Source organism: Entelurus aequoreus, linkage group LG03 (assembly GCF_033978785.1).
Source record: "Entelurus aequoreus isolate RoL-2023_Sb linkage group LG03, RoL_Eaeq_v1.1, whole genome shotgun sequence".
In the NCBI taxonomy this organism is placed as follows: domain Eukaryota; kingdom Metazoa; phylum Chordata; class Actinopteri; order Syngnathiformes; family Syngnathidae; genus Entelurus; species Entelurus aequoreus.
Window position 1 is genome coordinate 77,185,686 of NC_084733.1, and position 24,392 is coordinate 77,210,077.

Below are 24,392 nucleotides of genomic sequence, written 5' to 3' on the forward strand. Positions count from 1 at the left end.
CTTTTGATTTGACACCTTGGCATTACCTTGAAGGTGTTGACAAATGCTATGGAATCACTTTGGGTGCTTTTGGCAAAAGCCAGCTTGCTCCTAGAATGTCAGTTATTCAAGTTACAGAACATTATCTGTGTATTATTGCCTTAAGCATTACACAATGGACACTAAAAAGAGACTACAAAAATGGATGTGACTCACCTGTGACCGGCAAGCTGCTGCATTGTCGGTATGGCAAAGAAACTCTTCAGAGAATTGCAAGCAGCTGAGGACATAATTAACTGTTAGTGTAGTTTGTGTAAAAAGCATTCTTAAAAAACAGACAGTAAAACGTTTTATAAGGGTAATGACATGGACAGGCTGACCTATGATTAGACACTCATCTAAACAGCCGAAAACGTGTCCAAGGACAATCAGCTTGCCGAGGTACAGGTCCACAGGTAAGTGGGCCAGCACACGACCCAGGAACGTAAGCTCACCATCCTCATTCAAACATGTAACATCCTGTTTAGCAGACAGGGCCCCCATCTAAGAAGTAAAGCAGCAAAATGTCCAGAGACAATCCAATAGATCTGTGGTCATGAAATTCATAAGATTACATAATCAGCCACCTCCTTTAGTTGGAGCACAGTCCTCACTATGTCTTTGAGGTTTGGGGGTGAGGGAGCTGTAGAGAGGAGGGACCGGGGGTCTCCCATGTCCAGGCGCTTCACCTTCAGTATGACGGTGGTCAAGGGGGCAAGCTGAGAGCAGACATTTAGGATCAGACAAATGCCGTAAAGAAACAATTACATATTTAAAGTACACACCAACATCTCAGGGATCATATAGTCCGGGATTTCGTTCTTCCAGAAGGCTTTGCTAACGAGGCGGTAACAGTAGCCCTTGGATACACGGCCTGCTCTTCCTGGAAGAGAGGACGTTGCCCTTAGTAGAAAATCAACATATGGTACCTTATGTTGGTGTTGCTGTCACTCTACCTCTACGTTGGTTACAGTTGGTCTTTGATGCCCAGGTGAGACGTAAAGACTGGTAATTGGATTCTTTATCACAAACCAACCGACGGGCCAGGCAGAAATCGAGGACTATTCACAAAAAACAAAAGCACTGATATGAAAAAAATACTTCTATTTGTATTATATACTCCCATTTGCACTTAAGTGTTTTAGGACAACTGTGTGTGAGACAGTTTGACATTAACAGTCCAAAAAATCAATCAATCAAATCGATAAAAGTTTAAATTGACTACATTACATTACACTTGCTATACTCTTTTTGATCATATTTGATCAATGAAGCGATTGTTGATGATCACCTCTGTCCATTTTATAGCGTCTGATAGACACTATTTCTATTAAATAGTCAAACAGTTCAATGACAACAGTCCAAAAAAAGTCGCATTGAATGTCCCAGGATGTCCAAACGCGGCTGATATATGTGCGGATGTCTTGTATTTCATGCCGTGGTCACCCCCTTCTTTTTCTTCCATCTACGCATGAGACACATGTAGCGGGTCTAAGATGTGCAGTTTGATTTTTAATAGGCAATTCAGAATTGCATTATGGTTCTCTTATTTCAACGGTCTCTCAAATGAAGCGATCGAAGTACATTTAATAGTTGTATGAAAGTTTGTTCGATCATTTTATTATGTGTGGTATACACGACATCCAAAACTTAAAGGGGAACTGAACTTTTTTGGAATTTTGCCCATCGTTAATCATTATGAAAGACAAAACGACAGATGTATTTTTTATGCATTATAAATATTAAATAAATGCGATCAAAAGTCAGCTTACAATTGAACCTATGGGAGCAGCTCTATTCTATCTAGAAAACCCCTAAAGAAACATCCAAACATCTCCATTAATGATTTATATACTAAGCCTGGGTCGATAACAAATTTAGCTTGATTTACGAATTCGTGCTGATAAACGATAATTTTGCTTTTATTTTTATGAGACCAAAATAACCATTGATGTAATAATAATAATAATGCATGTATATCCTTTCAAATGCAATAAACAGGTATTCCTCGTGTATTTTAACATTGTAATTGTAATGAAAACATTTAAATCTCCAAGTTAAATAAAAGAAACAACCATAACCATAAATAAAATGTTAAATAAAGTATTGACAAACAAAGTTGCACTTCCGCATTGAACATGTATGCAGAGGTATGGTTGTGCATTACTTAACTGACAATCAAGTTAAGACCTTAAAAGTGCAAAGTAACAAAATAAACACGACAGTTTTAACTAACATTAACAGGTCATATGCAAAACAAAATTAAGTTTGGCGTTTTCTGAGTGGAGAACAACATGGCACAACAACATCTTTAAAACAACACTTAAAAAATGCTAGTTTTCTAACAGCATTAAATGGCAGCATGTCTTTGGCGATGTATTTAACCACACTTTCTGGGAGCGCAACCATTTTGCACTGTTTTGTTTATGCTGACCTGGCTTGTTTACCAAACGCAAAATATTTACTTAGTGTTTGCACATTCGGCAAACTGGCTTCTCGGTGTTAATAGGCTCATCTTGTTCCAAAAGTTTAAAGTGAAATATTCCCACATTGGTGCTGTGGCATTTGGTTTTGTGATCATTTAGTCCAGGGGTCACCAACCTTTTTGAAACCAAGGGCTACTTCTTGGGTACTGATTAATGCGAAGGGCTACCAGTTAGATACACACTTAAATAAATTGCCAGAAGTAGCCAATTTGCTCAATTTACCTTTAACTCTATGTTATTATTAATAATTAATGATATTTATCTTTGTGGAAACACTGATCATCTTAATGATTTCTCACAATAAATATATATTGAAACAGATAAATATCAATATGCAACACTTTATTTTTATATTTTCTCTAAGTGCACATTTTTCAAATTGAACATTTTCAAATGATCACTTCTAAGACAGTCTTGTGAAATCACAATATCCCATTTTAACTAGCTAGCCACTAACATTTTTAACAAATCATGAATTACTTTGCACCATGTTTGTACAAATAATAACTCATGTAAAATACAAAAGTAAACTCTCAAATTTTTAAATCATGTCACACTTTGAACTGGACACCAAATCTGTTATCTGTTTCTTTGTCAGTTAGTGGGAAGCCTGGCATTGCATGCTGTTAACTAGTGTGTTGTACTCTGGTGTGTAACTTGACACTGCAACTCTGAGTGAGTCTTGCAGATGTGCATCAGTGAGGCGTGTTCTGTGTTTGTTCTTGATGAAGTTCATGTCAGAAAAGGCTGATTCACAAAGATACGATTTTTCCTCATTGTTTGCGGAACCTTCTTAATCTTTTGGACATATTTTCACAGCAATCTGGCCTTAAGCTTAATTATGATAAATGTAAAATGTTAAGGATCGGAAATCTAAAGGGAACGTCCTTTCGAATGGAATGCAAAGTGCCTGTTTTGTGGACAGATGGACCAGTTAACATACTTGGTGTTGTTGTCCCAGAAAATCTGGAAGATCTAGGCTCAGTAAATTATGATAATCGACTAAGAAAGCTGGACAAAATTATGCAATTATGGAAAGGGAAATCCCTAACCTTGTATGGTAAAATGTCTATTGCCAACTCGTTAATTATTCCTCAATTTATTTATTTGTTTTTGTCATTACCAGCTCCATCACAAAACTTTTTAAGATTTATGAGCGGAGGGTCTTCGATTTTGTCTGGAACGGCAAACCAGAAAAGATTAAAAGAAAGGTTTTGTACAAAGAGTATGAATATGGGGGCCTGAAACTTCTCAACCTTGAAGCTATGTGTCTGTCTTTAAAAGCATCAATTGTTCCAAAGATGTATTTAAACATTGAGTGGTACACAAATGTCCTGTTGGACAAAAAACATGTACTGTATCAAAAGAAATTGTATCCTTTTTTACAAGTGATCCCCTCCCAGAGAGTCTGCTGGGAAACATGGCGGGGTTCATAAAGGAAACAATCCACTCATAGTGGTGTTTTCAATTTTATGTGCCAGAAAAAAGAGACGATATTTTGCAGCAGTTAATATGGATGAACTCTAATATTGTAATAGATGGAAAGCCTTTCTTTTGGAAAAATATGTTTGAAAGAGGAATCATTTTTGTCAATGATATTATCAATGAGAATGGTAAAATTATGAAGTATGATGAATTTAGAGCTATGTATGGTGATGCTTGCTCAAGCTTTTCATTTTATCAACTAACTGGAGTAATTGGGAAAAGATGGAAACAAATAATTAATTATGGAACTACTAAATTATTAGTTTGTAAACCTCTAATAAGAAATTCTAGTTGGCAAAAAGGAACTAAAATAAATAGAAAAATATATAATTTTTATTTAATAAAGAAATCTTTGAAGGCTGCCTCATACAACACAAATGGAAAATGGGAGGAATTTTTTGACTGCCCGTTGCCATGGGATGCCATATTCAAACTAATCTATAAAACCACTATCGATGTGCAAAATCGTTATTTTCAAATTAAAATTATTTATAACTTCTTACCCACAGGGAAAATGTTAAAATTATGGAATATGACAGAGTCAGATGATTGCCGATTTTGTTGTCAGGAGCCTGAATCCACCCTACATTTGTTTTGGTATTGTCATATTGTGTCTTTGTTTTGGGTGGAAGTTGAAAAAATGTGTTTAAGGATTGGTTTGTTTATGAAGCTTAATGTGGTTTCTGTTATTTTAGGAGAGTTCATTGACAATCATGATTTAGTCAATTTAATTATAGTACTCGGTAAAATGTTTATTTTTAAGGCCAAAAACAGATATTCACTTAGTATTACTTTCTTTAAAACATTTATTCAGTATTTTCTAACTTTAGAAAGTTACATAGTTGAAAACGATAATGATGCCAAAAAACATTAAAAAAAAGATGAGAAGTCCTCAAAGGCTTATTTTGAAAGTATAATTATGTTTATAGATTATATGATATCTGTTGTTGTGTTCCCTAATTTGAGTGACCTGGACATAATCTGGACTGTACATAAATGCTTATTTTGAAAATGTAATTTTGTTTATAAATTATATGCAATCTGTTGTGTTCCCTAATTTTTTTCTGTGTACATGAATGAAGGTGTGTGTTGCTGAGTCCGACTTGGACATTATCTGGACTGGGCCTGGTTTAAAAAACCCTTTAAACAAATCTAATTTCATTGACAACCTGGTCTGTTGAAGATAAGGCCCTTTTTTAAAATAAATAAAAAACATTTTCTTGGATATAAAAGAAAGTAAAACAATATAAAAATAATTACATAAAAAATAGTAATTAATGAAAATGTTAGTGGACCAGCAGCCTATACAATCATGTGTGCTTCAGGGACTGTGTCACTTGCAGATGTGTTGTCTATGTTGTGGGAACCAGAATATTGGTAGCAGAAAGAAATAACCCCTTTTGTGTGAGTGGGTGTGGATGAGTGTGCATGGGGGAGGTTGTTTGGGTTGATGCACTGATTGAAAGTGTATCTTGTGTTTTTTCTATGTAGATTTAATTTTAAAAAAATTTAAAAAAAAAAAAAAAAAAAAAAAATTTAATTTTTTTTTTTTTTTTTTTTTTTTTTTAGAACAGGCCCGCGGGCGACTCATCTGGTCCTTACGGGCGACCTGGTGCCCGCGGGCACCGCGTTGGTGACCCCTGATTTAGTCTATGTTAGCTGCTACATGCTAACTAGTTGCACTGTGTGATGCTAGCAGGCCAGTGGCCCTGCATAGCTGCACAAAGAATCAAAGACACATTTCATGAGAACAAGATAATTCACCCCTTTCTTTTCATTCCGCTATGGTACAAATGTGCGTAGCCCTTAAATGTGACGAAAAGCGTGAATGCTCTTGAATCATGCACATGGCCATTTATCGATGCTGGAAAACTCACCGACTTTAATTGACACACTAGCTAGTGATCACGGCGCTACTATAAATAGTCTGTGTTAGCGCTTATAATAACAATATCACTTATATTTGGTTAATTTTCAAATCCATTTACTACCGCTTGTCCCTTTCGGTGTTGCGGGGGGTGCTGGATATTCAAGTCATGCAATGTAAATTGAGTATTTTGGGCGTTTTTTGGATGGTTTTTATTGGTGAAATAGAGGACCTCCCTTTGGCCCATATATTTACGAGTTAGAATGCATTAAAAAATACATCTGTCGTCATGTCTTTCATATTGAATATAAACGATTCCAAATTCCAATAAATGTGCAGTTCCCCTTTAAAGACAAAATAATGTCTCACCGCAGAGCGCTGGACTTATTTTAGCCTTCAGAAGCGCGTAAGTGAGAAAGTACTTATGTAGATGTAAGAATACATGGAAGGCCAGATTTGACAGAGAACGCCCACATTTAAGGCTTGCTTCACCCAGAAAGTGCATCTTGGATGAAGGCGCGCAGTGACAGACCAAGTGGGAGAACGCTGTGCAGCCAGAATCCGCGCAGTCGCACACTATTTTTTTCCACTAAAGCACTTGGGGAATTTACGACCCTTAATAAATACTAGATACTTGGCTCGTCTATACTAAACCATACCATACAAACTATTTATAAAGCCCTTTTAAAAAAACAAGGGGGTGTACACCATAAATACAAATATAGTAAAGAAGAAAAGCAAAGGCAAAAGACAAACTAAAACATAATTTAAAACAAAGGAAAAATATATAAAATCAGATGAAAAATGTATCTTAATATCAATCAGTCTAATAAAAAGCAAAAACTAAAAAACTAACTACAAAAAAAAGGAGAGCAAAGTCTCATACGAGTTTAAAAGCCAGTGAGCAAAAAGTGGGTTTTAAGTTGGGTCTTAAAAGTGGTCAAAAAAGGGGCCTGTCTCACATGAAGAGGGAGAATGTTCCAGAGTTTGGATGGTTGTTCTCATTCATCAAGGTCAGGGCATTCAATCAAATGCAACTGGACTGTTAAGTTTGTCTTAGAAGGCATTTAACCTTTCTTCCAAGTAGGCTTCATCAATTCATGCTCATAGACTAAGATTGGCCAGATCTAGTCTAGATGCTGGTGCCAAAGCCCCAACTATTTGTCCTCCAATTCAAGGAGGGTGTGCCCAGGCAGGGATGGTTTGGCCCTATTGTAATAATAATAATTAAAAAACTGTTGAGATGCAAAAGAGCAACTCTTTTGTCAATGCTTACACCAGTCTTTAGACTGGAATCAACCACATTAGCATTATATTCGGTTGTAAAAATGGCACAAAAGGAGCATCTACAATCAGAACTTTTCTAACTCCTGTCATTTGTCAAAGGCAAAATTGTAGTCTTTTAGAAATGGTTGAAAGGACAGTGTTGTATGTGAACTTCTCTGTTCAGCAATGTTTACTTTAACTTTGACGATGGCTTCCTTCACTCCCCTTTCAAACCATCCTTCCTGTCCAGAATCTGTACATTTCTGTCCTCAAAGGCGTGCTGTTTCTCCTTGAGGTGCAGGTAGACAGCGGAGTCTTGACCTTAAGAGTTTGCCTGTCTATGCTGTGCCATACGTCGGCTTAGTGGTCGATTTGTTTCCCCAATATATGAATCAGTGCATTTCATCACTACACTGGACAGCATACACAAGATTGTTTTGGAGGGTATGGAGTGGCCAATCTTTGGGGTGCATTAGTCGGTGTCTCAGTGTGTTACCTGGTTTGAAGTGTACTGGGATGTTATGTAAGTTGAAAATTATTCTGAGTTTCTTAGAGATACCAGATACATATGGAATCTGTCACCTTTTTCTTTGTCTCCCACTTTGCTTTTGTTCCTTGTAGAACTGGATGCACTTTTCACAAACGACCAGCTGGGGTAATCACAGATTTTGAGAACTACCCTCAAACGCTTATGTTCTTTTTGTTTGGCCTGTAAGCTAGTGGGAACGTTATGAACTCTGAATTGTAGGGTTCTGATACCACCCAGTTTGTGTAAGTCAAAAAGAAGGGTATTGACCATTATGTGTGAGTTTTCAATAAACACTAACAAGGAGGTTATACCAATAAAGTACCGCGCTACTAATCAATTGGAAGCAATGCTATACTACCTTTGAAAAATAAAAATACCGGTACCGTTTATGCTGCAGTGTAGGTTTGACTACAGAGCCGAGTCGCATGATGTTGTGTGTCAAAACGCACACACAAAGGGCATACAAGCAAGCAATAACATCGGGAAGAGGAAGAATGGCAAAAACCCTGTTATTTCTACTGGTTAAAAAAAGAGGGTGCGTGAAACACAGTATGGAGGTATTTGGGCTTCAAAACTAACAACAAAAGGTGACACTTCACACAGGGAAGTGCCGCGCTGCAAGTGTTGCTTTAAAACACGCCTCGCCAAATGTGGCGATTAGTATTACCATATTTGCTTCAAACTTAGGTAAACATTTAAATAATAAGCATTCATATCTGCACAAGGAGTTATAAAGAGTGAAAAGTGATAATGTAGTTGTTACACTTTTCCTGCTGTTCAGCTCCCATGCAGACCGTAGTCGAGGAGCACAGGGCAGACGTTCCCTACAGGGCTGATGATTTCGTCAGGGGTAACACCCTTCACTTTACCCGGCAATAGGTCTACTAGAATCCGCTTTCGGGTCAGACTGACGAGGCTACAATTGCTTTATTATTAGTTTTGCAGGACACAACCAGCCCCGTTCATCTTTCTACTGCGCAGTGCACGTGCTCCCTCTCTCTCTCTTTACTCACCCACTCACTCACTGACATCACTCAGCCAACACGTTGCCATTCTTGCAAACACATACACTACTCTCATAACACATAACTAGCTCCTCTGTTGTGCACATGTAGATACTTAGACGGGCGCACAGCTGCTTGGCTTAATGCCAAATATTAGCGCAGCTAAAAAAATGCCCATTTAGCGTCATATAATGCAAGAGAAATGACAGAATTTTTGTAACAAATTCCTACAATTTGTGTTTTATCTTTAACAATGTCTGTTTTGCCTGCTACATGGCTTATTTGTGTACTTTTATCCATAGTTTTGTTGTTGGTATTTACTAATTGTATTTTCTTAAAGCACAGACGGGGATTGGCAACAATAAATCTTAAGGCATTTCATTTAATAACAATAAAGCATTTTATTTTATTCTAACATAATACTTGATTATGGCAGACTATATGTAATATGAAACATTGTAAATTGTTCTTTGATTGCAACAAGAAAAGCTCAATGTGTTAAAAGCCTTTTAATTTCTATTATAACCTTCCAAAATCGTTCTTTAAAGGCCTACTGAAACCCACTACTACCGACCACGCAGTCTGATAGTTTATATATCAATGATGAAATCTTAACATTGCAACACATGCCAATACTGCCGGGTTAACTTATAAAGAGCAATTTTAAATTTCCCGCCACACTTCCGGTTGAAAAAGCCTTCGGAGGATGACGTATGCGCGTGACGTAGCCCGGGGAACAGAGGTATGCCTTCCTCATTGAATACAATACAAAAAAGCTCTGTTTTCATTTCATAATTCCACAGTATTCTGGACATCTGTGTTGGTGAATCTTTTGCAATTTGTTTAATGAACAATGGAGGCTGCAAAGAAGAACGTTGTAGGTGGGTCGGTGTATAGCGGCTGGCTGTAGCAACACAACAAGGATTACTCACTTGGATAGCAGACGCGCTAGCCGATGCTAACCGGCCACCGCACGGATGATCGGGTGAAGTCCTTCGTCGCGCCGTCGATCGCTGGAACGCAGGTGAGCACGGGTGTTGATGAGCTGGGCAGATGATGGCTGGATGGCGTAGGTGGAGCGCTAATGTTTTTATCATAACTCTGTGAGGTCCGGTTGCTAAGTTGCCAAGTCAGCCTTAGCGTCGTTAGCAACAGCATTGTTAAGCTTTGCCAGGCTGAGATCTATTAACCGTGTAGTTACATGTACATGGTTTAATAGTATTGTTGATCTTCTGTCTATCCTTCCAGTCAGGGATTTATTTATTTTGTTTCTATCTGCATTTGAGACAGATGCTATCATGTTAGCTCATGCTAATTAGCATGAGCTTCGTCGATGTATTGTCGTGGAGATAAAAGGCACTGAATGTCCATTTCGCGTTCTCGACTCTCATTTTCAAGAGGATATAGTATCCGAGGTGGTTTAAAATACAAATCCGTGATCCACAATAGAAAAAGGAGAGAGTGTGGAATCCAATGAGCCAGCTTGTACCTAAGTTACGGTCAGAGCGAAAAAAAATATGTATTTCACTGCATTCTAGTCCGTCACTCTAACGTTCCTCGTCCACGAATCTTTCATCCTCGCTCAAATTAATGGGGTAATGGTCCGAATAGCTCTAGCTGCGTTGAAAACAGTAGGAAAATATGAGGGAGTGAACAACTGACAACGTCACGCTACTTCCGGTAGGGGCAAGGTTTTTTTTTATCAGAGACTAAAAGTTGCGAACTTTATCGACGTTGTTCTATACTAAATCCTTTCAGCAAAAATATGGCAATATCGCAAAATGGTCAAGTATGACACATAGAATGGATCTGCTATCCCCGTTTAAATTAAAAAAAATCATTTCAGTAGGCCTTTAAGTGCAATAGGAAACATATGTTTAATGTATTAGAAGATTTTCTGTTAAAATTAAGCCAATATTGAAATTTCTTGTAGTTCCCTTTATTTTAAAAAGTTTTGAAAAGTACATTTTTGTACAGGTACCAAATTATTGGTATCAGAACAACTCTAAGACAGATATACGTATATGTATGTACACATATGTATTTATATGTATTAGGGTTGTCAATGAGTTGGTACCGGTACTAAAATGTATATCGCTACTTTTCCAAACTTTTAAAAATTCGGTATTGCACTTGTTAACATTTACATGAAAAAATGTAAAACAGGTCACAGATGGGCAAAACAAAATCGGAATTGACCTGTAGTGTGAACATAGCATAATTTCAGTTATCTGTAAAGGCAAAATATGTCCATTTTCAGTTCCTATACTGACTTAAAACATTATGGAGAGTAAAAGAGGCAGTAAATTGTTTGATATTCTCTTAGGTGATGTGCACTGTTCCACATTTTGTAAACTCCTGTGTGTAGTTGGCCCTCCCATCCCTCTCAAAACTCTGTTGAAATAGTCTCATACATTTGTGCTGCTTTGTGCAGTTGAAAAGGTTGTTTGTGCGGATTCGTTTAAAATTCCTTTATAGGTCAATATAAATTTTTTCATATCCCCGTTCTCCAAATTCACTTCAAATTAAGCCAAAATAGTCTCATTCGTTTGTGCTGGAAATATTTTTGGTTTAACTATTATAGTATAAGTTTTTACCATTTTATGTTTTTTATGTTAGTTTAATTTAAGTTATTACATATGAACAGTCCTTAACTATGTCAAAACCTACCCAAACCAGTCCCAATCATTTGTGCTGATTTGTGCAGTTAAAATGGTTGTTTGTGCTGCTTTATTTTCTGAGTTATTAAAGATTATTTTCTAGGTCAATCAAAGGTCACCCAGATTGTAGCATTTACTCAATGTGCAAATGTTTTTACTGCATATAAAATATAAACATTGTAGCATTAATTCAATGTGCAAAAATGTTTGTGCAAATTAGAACATCAAATACAAATTTAACATTTAAAAATGAGTGCAGAACAAATATGAACATAAACACTAACCATAATTTATGAAAAAAATCTCTAGTCCTTTGTGTACAACACAGCATGGGCAGATATTTGTTTTTTCTGATGCTGCTTATACACTACTTCGCATGTCATCATACAGCTCCCAGACACATGCAGCCCTTTTGCAGTAGGATACATTACGTCCAAGAGAATTCTGGGTCAAGCCTGCCCGAAAAGCAATGACTGCCCTCAATGTGAAGGCCTGTCCTTGAAGCACCATTTTGAAGGATAATTCACACAAGGGAAGCCCTCTCTGGTGAAAAACCCTTTGTGCTGGAGTTGCTGAGCAATGGCTGCCAAGGTCAGTGTCAATCCAAACAAGTTCTCCAAGTCTGTAGCTGTGGATAAAACTCACTGCCCATAGAGTCAGGAAAACTGAGGCCTTCTTCCACAGCAGTTGCAAGATGAGAGATGCCAGAAGTCTGGAGAACACCAATAGAGGTAGAGATAAATGCAACTTTGTTTGCTTAGGTTGCAAATAAACACTTGCAATGTTTTGCAATGTTCTCTGTATCATAGCAGAGATGTTGCAATGTGTATTTATTTGTAGCGTACCACATGTTAGTTGCACAGCTTCAAATAGTTTATCAGTCTTGCCCTCTCTATGTAGACCTGTTGGGTCACACCCTTTGTGGCGATAGCTTTTACCAGTTTAAGGAACTGGTTGCTATGTTCGTTGCGACATACAGTACATTTTCAAAAGAAATACTGTTGCAGAAAGAACTACATAAGCTCTGACAAAAGGCATCAAATGCACAAGTGTTTAGCACAGAGACTTTTGATTTATAGACTTTAAAAGGCTGCTGATGGTTTCCATCTTTTAACAATTGCAGCTTCACTTTTTTGTGGCCCACAGATGAAACTGCATGCAGCCATTCTTGACAAGGAGAGAACTCATCTTCCTTTTTTTGTGTGGAACCACTTGGCCTCTCAAGTTTTCCATGGCATCTTCATCTGTTGGGCATGTGCTTGTGGCAGCATCACTCCCCTGACACGAGTAGGCATCCTTTCGTCTCTTCTTTTCCACAGTGGACGCAGGGTCAATGGCAGCATTGCCATTGTTTTTTTTTGTTTTTTAGCAGAACAATTCTGCATGTTACCTTCGATGGAGATAAGTTGGCGAGCAATACAATGATCCACCCTTATAGTAAGTTTTCGTGTTTGAAATTACCTTGTTTTATATTTTTGAATTTTATCTTCGGCTGAACTTGCAGTGACGCTGGTGCTGTGGAGTAGTGGCACCATTATTTCTGTCCAGAATGGTAAGTAATTTACAAGTGTTATCATATGGGGAATAATCTCAGGGAGGAAGTTAATGTTGTCACAATCCCCATCAGCCATGGCAAGTGATTTGCTCTTCTCACATATTTCAGTTACCCACTGTCCCATCAGTCTGGATCTGAACACATGCATCCACGTTTTCCTGTTTTTCACCCTTGTCATCTAGAATGGCAACACACTTTTGTGCAATGTGTGCTCTCAGGTATTTTACTCTTAAGAACAAGGGGGCTGGGTGACCTTTGATTGACCTATAAAATAATCTTAATATTTCAGAAACATGAACAGCACAAACAACCATTTCAACTGCAAAAACCACTACAAACAAATGAGACTATTTCAACAGAGTTTTGCGAGGGGCCAACTTCACACTGGTTTTGTAAATCCCTGGGTAAGACCAAACTGAGGTAAGAGAACCTACCATATTTGACATCAGGCACAGTCACTGAACTTTCTGCAATGTTGGTTGAAAGGATAATCTGCAAAGGTCCAAGCAGACATTTAGAACAAATTGTTCAATAAATATCCCGCATATAAAGGGTTTACCTTTCTGTATCCAGGAACAGGAGGCAGGAAAACACCATACTGCTCTTCCATAGTCACAGAGGAATGAAGGGGATAAACCTGTAACCTGTAGGTTCGTATTAACTTGAGATGGGTTCAAGGGATTCAAACAATAAAACAAGTAAAGATAATATGATCATCAACAGGTTAAACTTGTACCACATTCAAGGATATAACAGCAAAATGTTTATTTGAACATAAAAAGGATGCTACTACGTATAAAAAAGTTGACCTTTTGCGGACCAGCTTGGCCAGGGCTTGATGCATGTAGGTTATCTCGTGTGAGCCGGGAAGGAAAACAAGGACACTGCCTCTCTCTGAGAAGCGTACGCCATCGTCATCGCTGATGCACAAACAGCATTTTTCAACACATGATGTGCATTTAAAGCTACAAAATGAAGTTTTGTAAGCGGAGAACTGGAGTTTTCACCTGGAATCTTGGCCTTCTATCTTGTCAAAGCTCTGGATGAGACTGACAGCAAGATCATACATCTGAGCTGAGATGTGAGGGTCATCTAAATGGGTCGAATCCACCTGGTAAAAAGACAAATTAAAACATGTCTTTGGAAAAACACAATGACCAAGGACAGAATCAACAAGAATTAAGAAGCGCTTTACACTATAGAGACTTAAATGCTGAAGGTCTTCCAGGTAAAAATCCTCAATGCCATAAGGTGCCCCCTCCACTTCAAACACATAGGCTGGGTTCATTTTTCCACGAATTGGAGTACTGAAGTAATCTGCAAACTGTCTGCAGTTGATCGTGGCTGACATGAGTATGATCTGGAAGAGTATCGATTCCATTAGTGATGGATCAACAAGTTGAAATAATGTTCTGATTTCGCAGTTACCTTCACGTAACGTGAGTTGGAGTTGAGAAGTTTTCTCAAGACAAGCAAAAGAAAGTCCATCTCCTCAGTACGCTCATGAACCTTGGAAAAATACATTGTACATAGTGATAGACAATTAATCCAATTATAATTTCGATTTGTATTATAGCTTGTCACTCTTATGAAAATATAATAACTGAAAAAAATAAAAAAAAATAAAAAATAGATTAATGGGCCGTGCAACTTTCATGCAAATTCTGGAGCTTGTGACAGTGAAACAGAATGAGTAAAAAAAGAGCATGTCTACTAGAAGTTTGGAATTTCACCATGATTGCCATTTTTATTTGATACAGCGCTAGTATGCCTAATCAATAATCACTAAACTCAACAGAAAAGACTCACATAATTGGCCAATAAAACAGAATCCACTGATAAACGCAAAATAATATCAGGGGAAATTTTCATAAATGTAAGTGAAAGGCTGTCATTGTGAAAAGAGACATTTATTTGGGAAAATAAAAAGTCCAGTAGTGCTCTTTTTTTCCCTGACACACGAAAACGGCAGCCGTCCTGAACTAAACAATGTCGAGACAGCGACTTGAAACAGCAACTAAACTACGACGCTAAAACTCGCAGGAACAATCCATACACCCACAACATCTTATCTGCTTGTGTTGTTGTAACAACATCATCGATGTTACATTAATCTACAAACAGGGGTCACAACCTGAGAAGCTCGCTCTTTTTTGTTACAGCCTCAAGTCGCCTCTTTACTCATCAAGCTGGGAACAACAGCAGACCACACTTACACCCTTCACAATAATAGCGCGGTGCTTCACCAGTGTTTCCCACACATTCATTTATTTGTGGCGGCCCGCCACGAAAGAATTACGTCTGCCACGACTCGGATTTTCATAATTTTTATTTTCGGGATTTGAATGCATTTATTTTGAAAGGACAGCTGGAGAGAGACGGGGGAGGGGGGAGAGAGGGTATTGACGCGGAGCAGAGCGACTGTCAGGTGGGATCAAACTGGGTCGCCGCAGCGGGTGCTCTACCAGGTGAGATAGGTTATAGCTGCATCGCTCGCGGCTCGTCATATATTTAACGTTAATCCGCGATTTCACAGAGCGTTTCACTGACGGTGAGCAGCCTGACGCTGCTTCATTAACCGCTGTTTGACTCGGGGGCCGGGGCAGACACACGCAGTAACAGTGACCTGTTACCATACCGACGAGCTAACGTGTCCAGGTTATAGCCCTGTTGTCAATAAACACACGTGGAGACGGTGCTTCAGATACTAATACTAATTTGATACTGTAGTAGTTATATCTTGTGTATTCATAATGTAAAATGGATGGATGGATGGACGTTTAAAACAAAACTGTTATTATTAATTAGTAAGTATACATTTTTTTAGCCTTTTTAGAGAAAATCATATCATTGTAGTAAATTATGCAAATTACTCGATGTCATGGTGACCACGCCCATAGCCACGCCCCCACCGCCACAGGTATCTTGGCAGTTTATGGGAAACACTGTATCACATCCGTTCTAACTGCACTAACAAAATTAAGGTTTCAAAATGTACCTTACACTAGCATAATGTACTTAAAGCACTTACTGATACATTTACGGTACACAATTATTATGCTTTGACCTAAAATACTGGTAAAAATAGTCCAAACATGTATTGCACAATAAATGTGAGTATTTTTTCATTTAACATTTTATTATTATTATTTATTTGACACATAAAGCATACACTCTGAGGATAAAATAGGTGTAAAAGAAATAAAATCATACAGTAAATACTGAATTGTATTGTTTTTTGTATTGCAATTGTTAAATGTATTGTTATTGCTATTATTTTACTTGTTGTGGTTTATTCGTTACTAATTTATACAGAATTTTTTTTTTTTTAAACTGTATTTCAAGTTGAGTGTTGGTGGTACAATCAATACTCATGTTTTCAAATTATTGTATTATATTGTATGAGGCATTCACATTATATTATTCTGCAACAAAATTATATTATTATTTATTATTATTCCTCCGCAGCGTTTTTCGTCCACCTATAACTCCAAAACCGTTTCCAATCCAATTGATCCTGTTCAAGTGTCAAAATGTTAAGTGCTCGAAGGACATGCAGGCTCGTTCAACAAACATGCCCTCAAATTACTGGTTTTACAGTAATTTATCATTTTACAGTATTTTCACCCTTTTTTACTTTTCCCTTCTTCTCCTACATCTTTAAACTGATTTCAACCATTCCACCATCAAAATATTCATTTTAATCAGGACAATAAAACTATTTTTTCCAAACCGAAAACATTTAGTTTTTCATGATTCTCCAAAATATTGGACAATACAATTGGTACAGGTATAAAAGAAAGGGCATCTCTATCCTCCTTAAAAACCGCAATAAAAGTTCACCTCCAGGCAGCTACAACCCTAAACTAACACCCTCCCCGGATTGCTAATAATCAAATGTAAACAATCAAATGCAGATACTTTTTCTTTTTCTTATGCCTTCTGATCTCTCTCTCTCTCTCTCTATGTCCACTACTTGATGTCCATATCCCCCCCCCCTCCACACCCCTGATTATAAATAATGTAAATAATTCAATGTGATTATCTTGTGTGATGACTGTATTATGATGATAGTATATATGATAGTATATATCTGTATCATGAATCAATTTAAGTGGACCCCGACTTAAACAAGTTGAAAAACTTATTCGGGTGTCACCATTTAGTGGTCAATTGTACGGAATATGTACTTCACTGTGCAACCTACTAATAAAAGTCTCAATCAATCAATCAATCAAACTCAGCCCACCACTCTCACTGACGGTTACCTTTTATCCCCTACCTGATAATAACCTTGCAACTAAATGTTCAAAAATATAGGAAAATATGTTTGTTGTAGTAAAAAAACAAGTATTTAGTCTGAAATTAGCAAAAACAAAAAAAGCAATATTTTCTCAGAAATGCATTCTGGCAGCCACCATAGTATTTCAATAAATAGTCATCTTAAGGGCTCATTTGCAATGTTAATGTTAGTTTATTTAAGCATTATAACTTTGATTTAATTGTGCTTGTGCAACATACTTTATGTGAAGCTTCACATTGAAGTCATTTTGTAAAGGCAAGAGTCCAGCAACAACGTGTGTGGTGCAGAATGTTATAATGGCTGATTTATGGATTCAAGCACAAAATGGTATGATTGAGACTACGACCTTTTCCTCCCCGATCAAGGAGATATGCTAGCTCATTTGCAAGTAAATGTTTCACACACACACACACACACACACACACACACACACACACACACACACACACACACAGGTAATATATTTTATAGAAAAAAAAATTTCATTTATCACAAAAATTACCTAAAAACGTTGTATTGTTGCAGCATATAATTCTGAGTAATTAGATGTAATTTTCAATGGCTAAATCGCTCACTTTAACATCCACAGCTGCAGTTCTTTTTGACAGAAGGGCAGTTTGGCTGAGTGTGTAACACGTGCCTTTCACCCTACTGCGGTGGGTTTGAACCCCGGAAGGCACCAAAATATATGTCTCTACATTTTTTTAAATAAATAAATACATACACATACATACATACATTTTATTGTAAAGAAAAAGAAAAATATTCATACCCGAAATTAAACAAAAAGGCACTACTGTCGCACACAAATCTATTTTGACCAAAGCAGCAAACTGCTCTGGAGCGTGGCTGTTTAATACAGTGGTTAGCATGATCGACTTTCACGGACCTGGTTCAAATCCTTGACCGCCCGAAAGCATGGATTTACCCACGAGGGTTAATCTCGTAAATTAATTCAGGGCAGCACGGTGGCAGAGGGGTTAGTGCGTCTGCCTCACAATACGAAGGCCATGAGTAGTCGTGAGTTCAATCCCGGCCTCGGGATCTTTCTGTGTGGAGTTTGCATGTTCTCCCCGTGACTGCGTGGGTTCCCTCCGGGTACTCCGGCTTCCTCCCACTTCCAAAAACATGCACCTGGGGATAGGCTGATTGGCAACACTAAATTGGCCCTAGTGTGTGAATGTGAATGTTGTCTGTCTATCTGTGTTGGCCCTGCGATGAGGTAGCGACTTGTCCAGGGTGTACCCCGCCTTCCGCCCGATTGTAGCTGAGATAGGCTCCAGCGCCCCCCACGACCCCGAAGGGAATAAGCGGTAGAAAATGGATGGATGGATGGATAATTCAGGGATGCATACTTCCTTGGCTAGTTAGCAATCAGCCTTAATTCCAACTATTACAACATACATTTCTAAATTCACAGTACTGTACGTTGCAGTACAGTTTCCTATCGTCAACATTCAAACTTTTCCCACAATCACAGTATTTCTGCTTTCAAACCATTTCACAGTTAAACCTTACACATTCCACTCACATTTAAACAAGCATTCTTCAATATGCAAACCATTCCTACTGTTTATCCAAAATTCTTACAATCATCCTACATTCCTTCTGCATTTCAGTTTGACTAAGGCATTTGGGGCATTCACAGACATGATACATAAATTGTATTGTATTGTACTGTATTTATAATAATCTTCCAGCCCTAATTGTATATTTGGATCAAATGGTCAGTGATTATATCATTGTTACACAATGAAACACCCAAAGAATAAGAAATATGGATAATTGCAGAGCAATCCTTTAGACTCATACTCAATTTACAGTACGGCAAAATAAAATGTGGTTAATTATCACAAGAGATGATATTTCCTATGTATATGTACGCACCTCGTCAATAAAAATATGGGAGTACTCTGTGAGGGTCCTGGCAGACACCAGTTTTTCCAGCAGCACTCCTGTTGTCATATAGATCAGTCTGGTGTGTTCAGTTGCCATCTTTTCTAGCCCAACCTGAAATACAGATAAAGATGAACATGCTATGTGTGTGCATAGTTTGGTGATATGACACAGGTGGCGATATTGTCATCAAACAACCAAAGATTTCTAATTTGAGCTTCAGTTTCCCCTCTTTTCTGCCCAGTCATTTCATTCAGCAAGTTATTGAACAGTAAATCAGTGTGTGACTGAGACATATTGTTTTTCAGGGAAGCATAAATAGCATACACGGCAGTGTGTGGGGAAAGTCACACTGGAAGTGATTTGGGTACATTTAAGGTGGAAAACGCCACACAAATACAGCCTTTACATTGTGATCACAAATACCACAAGGTACTTCAAAGTTTAAGCATAGAGTCTGCTGTCACTGCATTCGCTTTCCTGGTTTAAATTTAAAGTTAAAGTACCACTGATAGTCACACACACACACACTAGGTGTGATGAAATTACTCTCTGCATTTGACACATCCCCTTGTTCCACCCCCCGGGGAGGTGAGGGGAGCAGTGAGCAGCAGTGGTGGCCACGCTCGGGAATCATTTTGGTGATTTAACCCCCAATTCCAACCCTTGATGCTGAGTGCCAAGCAGGGAGGTAATGAAAAACACAATACTAAAGGGTCATGTTGAGATTTTTCACTACATTTAAACCACTTCTACATAACATGTAACGGTTGTTCTTTGGTCAAACATTTGCATAAATTATATTTTACAGATCGTTTTCAAGCACGGTGGCACAGGGGTTAGTGCATGTGCCTCCCAATACGAAGGTCATGAGTAGTCCTGGGTTCGATCCTGCGCTCGGGATCTTTCTCTGTGGAGTTTGCATGTTCTCCCCGTGACTGCGTGGGTTCCCTCCGGGTACTCAGGCTTCCTCCCACCTCCAAAGACATGCACCTGGGGATGGGTTGATTGGCAACACTAAATTGACCCTAGTGTGTGAATGTTGTCTGTCTATCTGTGTTGGCCCTGCGATGAGCTGGCGACTTGTCCAGGGTGTACCCCGCCTTCCGCCCGATTGCAGCTGAGATAGGCTCCAGCACCCCCCGCGACCCCGAAAGGGACAAGCGGTAGAAAATGGATGGATGGGTTTTCAAGCTGCTGGATGGGTTTTCAAGCTGCTTTCTGACCGTTTCTATAGGATGTGTCATTTTGTGGGCGGTCTTATGTACATGGCTCCACTTTGACCATGTGTTCTCACCGTCATCCATGTTGTAGTGTTTAGCGCTTCCATATGGAGTCTACTGACAGAAATGAGTTAAAACTATATGCTACCTTATATTAGAAATAGCAACAGCGGAGGATGCAAGTGAACGTATGAACCAGTCTGCCCCACAACAAGAGGATAATTTCCTGACTACTGATTGTGATCACAACTACAGGACAGCATGCTAAGATATTCGACTTCAACTCTGCCCGGGAGGCACAGATTCGCTAAAGTAAGCGAACCGAAGGTTCAAAAAGCCGGGGGCTAAATAGCTAAATGCTAGTTCGAAGCCATTGCCTAGCAAACCAAAGCTAAACAACCAAACCGAAGGAGTTGGACATATTTTAAACGCTTCTGACCTCACAATAGAGCTACAAGATAGGCTGACACAGCTTTGGCCGGTGAAAGATACGTGAAAGAAAAAAAACGAACAAAAAAAACCCACCATAGAGCCTCCGCTTGCCCCAGAAGTCAACAACACCAAGGGCTTCACTTCGCTGCCGAGCAACCATGAGCACGAAAAGAAGTCGTCACCGGGGCAATAAAGGTGGAACCGGACTTAAAAGAGATAGTAGGAACTCTAAAAAAATAATATAAATAAGACTTAAAGCAACGTCAACAATCTCCAGGAAGAGATTATCAAAGGTGTACAAAAAGATGTTGCAGATCTCCAAGAACAGATTATCAAAGGTTTACAAAAAGATGTTGCAGATCTCCAAGAACAGATTATTAAAGACAGAAAATAATCTCTAAATGATATGATGGAATTTAGAAAGTTCAGAGAAAAAATTAAGATTATCTGTGAAGACAACGAAGCATTAAAACGGGAGGTGGAGAAGTTGAAAGAGGAGATTGTAACACTGCGTCAACAGTCGAACGACAAGCAGAAAGTAAACACCCATTGGTGAGCAGTGGAGAACATTAAAATGGCAATAGTTGCAATTCAATAACACTGATTTGAAGAATTTCAGGGAGGAGATGGCTGCATTGAGACAACAGCTCAATGCCAGACAACAAGATATCACCAAACTGGAGAATATCAGCATTTTGGAAAACATCAGAGATGAAGTGGATCAGTTTACACAACAGAATGACATCTTTGTATCCCCAACAAAATTTGCATCTCCTGTAAATGGAGTGATTGCATTTTGAGGGGTGAAATTCACTAATTTAGATTAGTAGTTAGTTCAGAATTTTTGCTGAGCAGTTTAAAAAAAACATTTAACAAATATTTGCATAAAGCAAAAAAACTGCCCAGTCTCATGTTGATAGTGTTGAAAACTTAAAAAATTATCTGTTGTAAAATAATCTTAATAAAAATAATAAACCTTTGTCTCATTAATTACGAACAAAGCGATTATTCGCAATTAAATATTTGAATCATTTGACAGTTATAATTTAAATGTTGAACCAACCTGATATCCAACCAGACTACCGAGGGTACACTTCCTCTGTGTAGCAACCCATCGAGCAATACTTGTAGCACCAATTCTGCGTGGTTGCGTGACCACAATGTTGCACGAGGCATTTTTCTCACTGTAGTGGTCCAGAATGTACTGTGGCAGCTGGGTGGTCTTGCCGCTGCCTGTGGCTCCTCGAATTATGACAACAGAGTTGTTTTCTATGAGAGAAATCAGCTGCAAGGACACACACACACACACACACGCACACACACACAAACACACACACACACACACAAAGTTTAAGCTTCAGCTTTAAGTCAAATGTTTAAAAAAAATAATACAGAGCAGATGTACATTTCATTAAAAGTCAGTCCTGTTCATCTTGACAACCAGTCTATGTTGAGTCATCAACCAACTCGTCAAGTCCTGGTTCACTATGTGTACTAAAAACAGCGAGCTTCAGCGGACGTCGTGGAACTGCATTTTTACAAAACAGGGTATCAATTCCTTGGAATCGCTTGCCATTTATTTAAACGGCTCTCTTATCGACGCCGTTGCGTACTGACGTCAGATCTCAAAATGGTGGAGCCCGATCGCAACAAATGCTCTACAGCTGACTACATTTTACAAGAAAAGATTGCAACAGCGCTACTTGTAATAATTACAAGGCTGCTAGTTCATCAAGAAAAGGCCATGCAAGCAATATGCTGAAACATTTGAACACACAGCATGCAATAATTGTAAATGAAAGTCGCGTTTAACCACTCCCTTTTAATTCCAGCAGCGGTAACGCTATCACGTCATCTGAATACAACAGGTCTTAATTAACGCCTCTTCTCATTTTAGCGCTATTATTTGTTAAAATGAAATTATTCGTTAGGGACCCTTTGGGACTTTGTGACAAGGGGTGGCACTTTCGTGACTTCTGCGGTGCTTTTTTGTGAACTTCTGGATCTGCCTCCCGGGAGCCTTTTGGCCATGGAGACCAGCTGCTGGGTCTCTGACACACCAGAGTCCATTTGGAGAGACTGGAGGAGATGCAGATGAAGAGACAGGGCTGTGGAGCCAGCACCGAGCGCAGGAACGGACAAGCTTCACAGTGTCTTGGCTGAATGAGCAGGTATTGGACAACTCAGTCTCCTTGGACGTATCCTCGCTCATCCATGCGGACTGGACACTGGCCGAGAGTTACTGGGCGGCCGAGAGTGGAGTCGGCTCTCTTGGTTGCTTTGTTGGGTCTGCTCCCGTCTCTGGCCATGCTCCCTCCACCCCAGCAGATGATGGCGTGGAACACCACAGAGGCCACCAGAGTGTGTATGTTTCTTTTACTTTTTATTCATAGCTGTATGTAGAAGTGGCTGGTTGCATCAGCTCTGCTCTTTTAATGTCTTTAATGTCCTTTGTGTTCTTTGATGTTTCCCTCTTACACACATGTAAGAGGGATGTGTGTTATGGCTATGAGTTGTTTTTTCCCTTGGCCTCAGTCTGGACCCCCTCTCTTGGGGCCCAGGCTTAGACCGATTTTTTTTTCTCATCCCCCCATTGTTTACCTGTATCTCACCTTTTTTGTAAGGGGCGCCGGAAGTTGGCAGACCCGTCAGCGATCCTGTTCTGTCTCTCTGTTATGTTTGATCCTGTTCTGTCTCCCTGTAATGTTTGTCTGATCTTGAATGGGATTGTGCTGAAAATTTTAATTTCCTCTCGGGGGATTAATAAAGTATTTCTGATTCTGATTCTGATTAATGCCGTTTCATTTATATGAGCATGGCGAGAGACAGATTCTGACTGGCTACGAGGCGGGCAGCCCCAGTTGACGTCCGCCACTAGACGAATGTCAACGAGCGACTAAGTTTGTGGTCAAAAGTTTGCATTTTGGGTTGGTGAATGTTGAATTGTAGTCAGAGAAAAGTTGCATGTTTTCCTGCAACCATATTTTCTCTAAGTCATATACCGTATTTTTCGGAGTACAAGTCGCTCCGGAGTATAAGTCGCACCGGCCGAAAATGCATAATAAAGAAGGAAAAAAACATAAGTTGCACTGGAGTATAAGTCGCATTTTTTGGGGAAAAGTATTTGATCAAATCCAACACCAAGAATAGACATTTGAAAGGCAATTTAAAATAAATAAAGAATAGTGAACAACAGGCTGAATAAGTGTACATTATATGACGCATAAATAACCAACTGAGAACGTGCCTGGTATGTTAACGTAACATATTATGGTAAGAGTCATTCAAATAACTATAACATATAGAACATGCTATACGTTTACCAAACAATCTGTCACTCCTAATCGCTAAATCCGATGAAATCTTATACGTCTAGTCTCTTACGTGAAGGAGCTAAATAATATTATTTGATATTTTACGATAATGTGTTAATAATTTCACACATAAGTCGCTCCTGAGTATGAAACTATGAAAAAAACTGCGACTTATAGTCCGAAAAATACGGTACAGGTGAAACTCATAAAATTAGAATATGGTGTTAAAGTCCATTCATGTCAGCAATTAACTTCAAATGTGAAACAAATCTGTAATATTAACTTATTACATGCAAGCCTTTATTATAATTCTGATTATCATGGCTTACAGTTTTAAACTTTACATTTTCTGAG

At 38.6% G+C, this 24,392-nt stretch overlaps 1 protein-coding gene across 1 annotated transcript in view; it reads right to left on the bottom strand.

Moving 5' to 3' along the window:
• The window catches only part of LOC133645953 (ATP-dependent RNA helicase TDRD9-like), a 65,385-nt gene that overhangs the window by 1,200 nt on the left and 39,793 nt on the right, over window positions 1-24,392 (bottom strand). The window contains exons 4-17 of the mRNA XM_062040879.1: window positions 21,788-22,009; window positions 19,061-19,183; window positions 14,299-14,379; window positions 14,066-14,230; window positions 13,878-13,981; window positions 13,680-13,790; window positions 13,430-13,514; window positions 13,305-13,362; window positions 975-1,079; window positions 804-901; window positions 606-737; window positions 360-522; window positions 196-259; window positions 27-90 (exon numbers count right to left, since the gene is read on the bottom strand). Of these exons, the coding sequence (XP_061896863.1) occupies window positions 27-90; window positions 196-259; window positions 360-522; window positions 606-737; window positions 804-901; window positions 975-1,079; window positions 13,305-13,362; window positions 13,430-13,514; window positions 13,680-13,790; window positions 13,878-13,981; window positions 14,066-14,230; window positions 14,299-14,379; window positions 19,061-19,183; window positions 21,788-22,009 (1,575 nt within the window). The remainder of the gene's footprint in view (window positions 1-26; window positions 91-195; window positions 260-359; window positions 523-605; window positions 738-803; window positions 902-974; window positions 1,080-13,304; window positions 13,363-13,429; window positions 13,515-13,679; window positions 13,791-13,877; window positions 13,982-14,065; window positions 14,231-14,298; window positions 14,380-19,060; window positions 19,184-21,787; window positions 22,010-24,392) is intronic.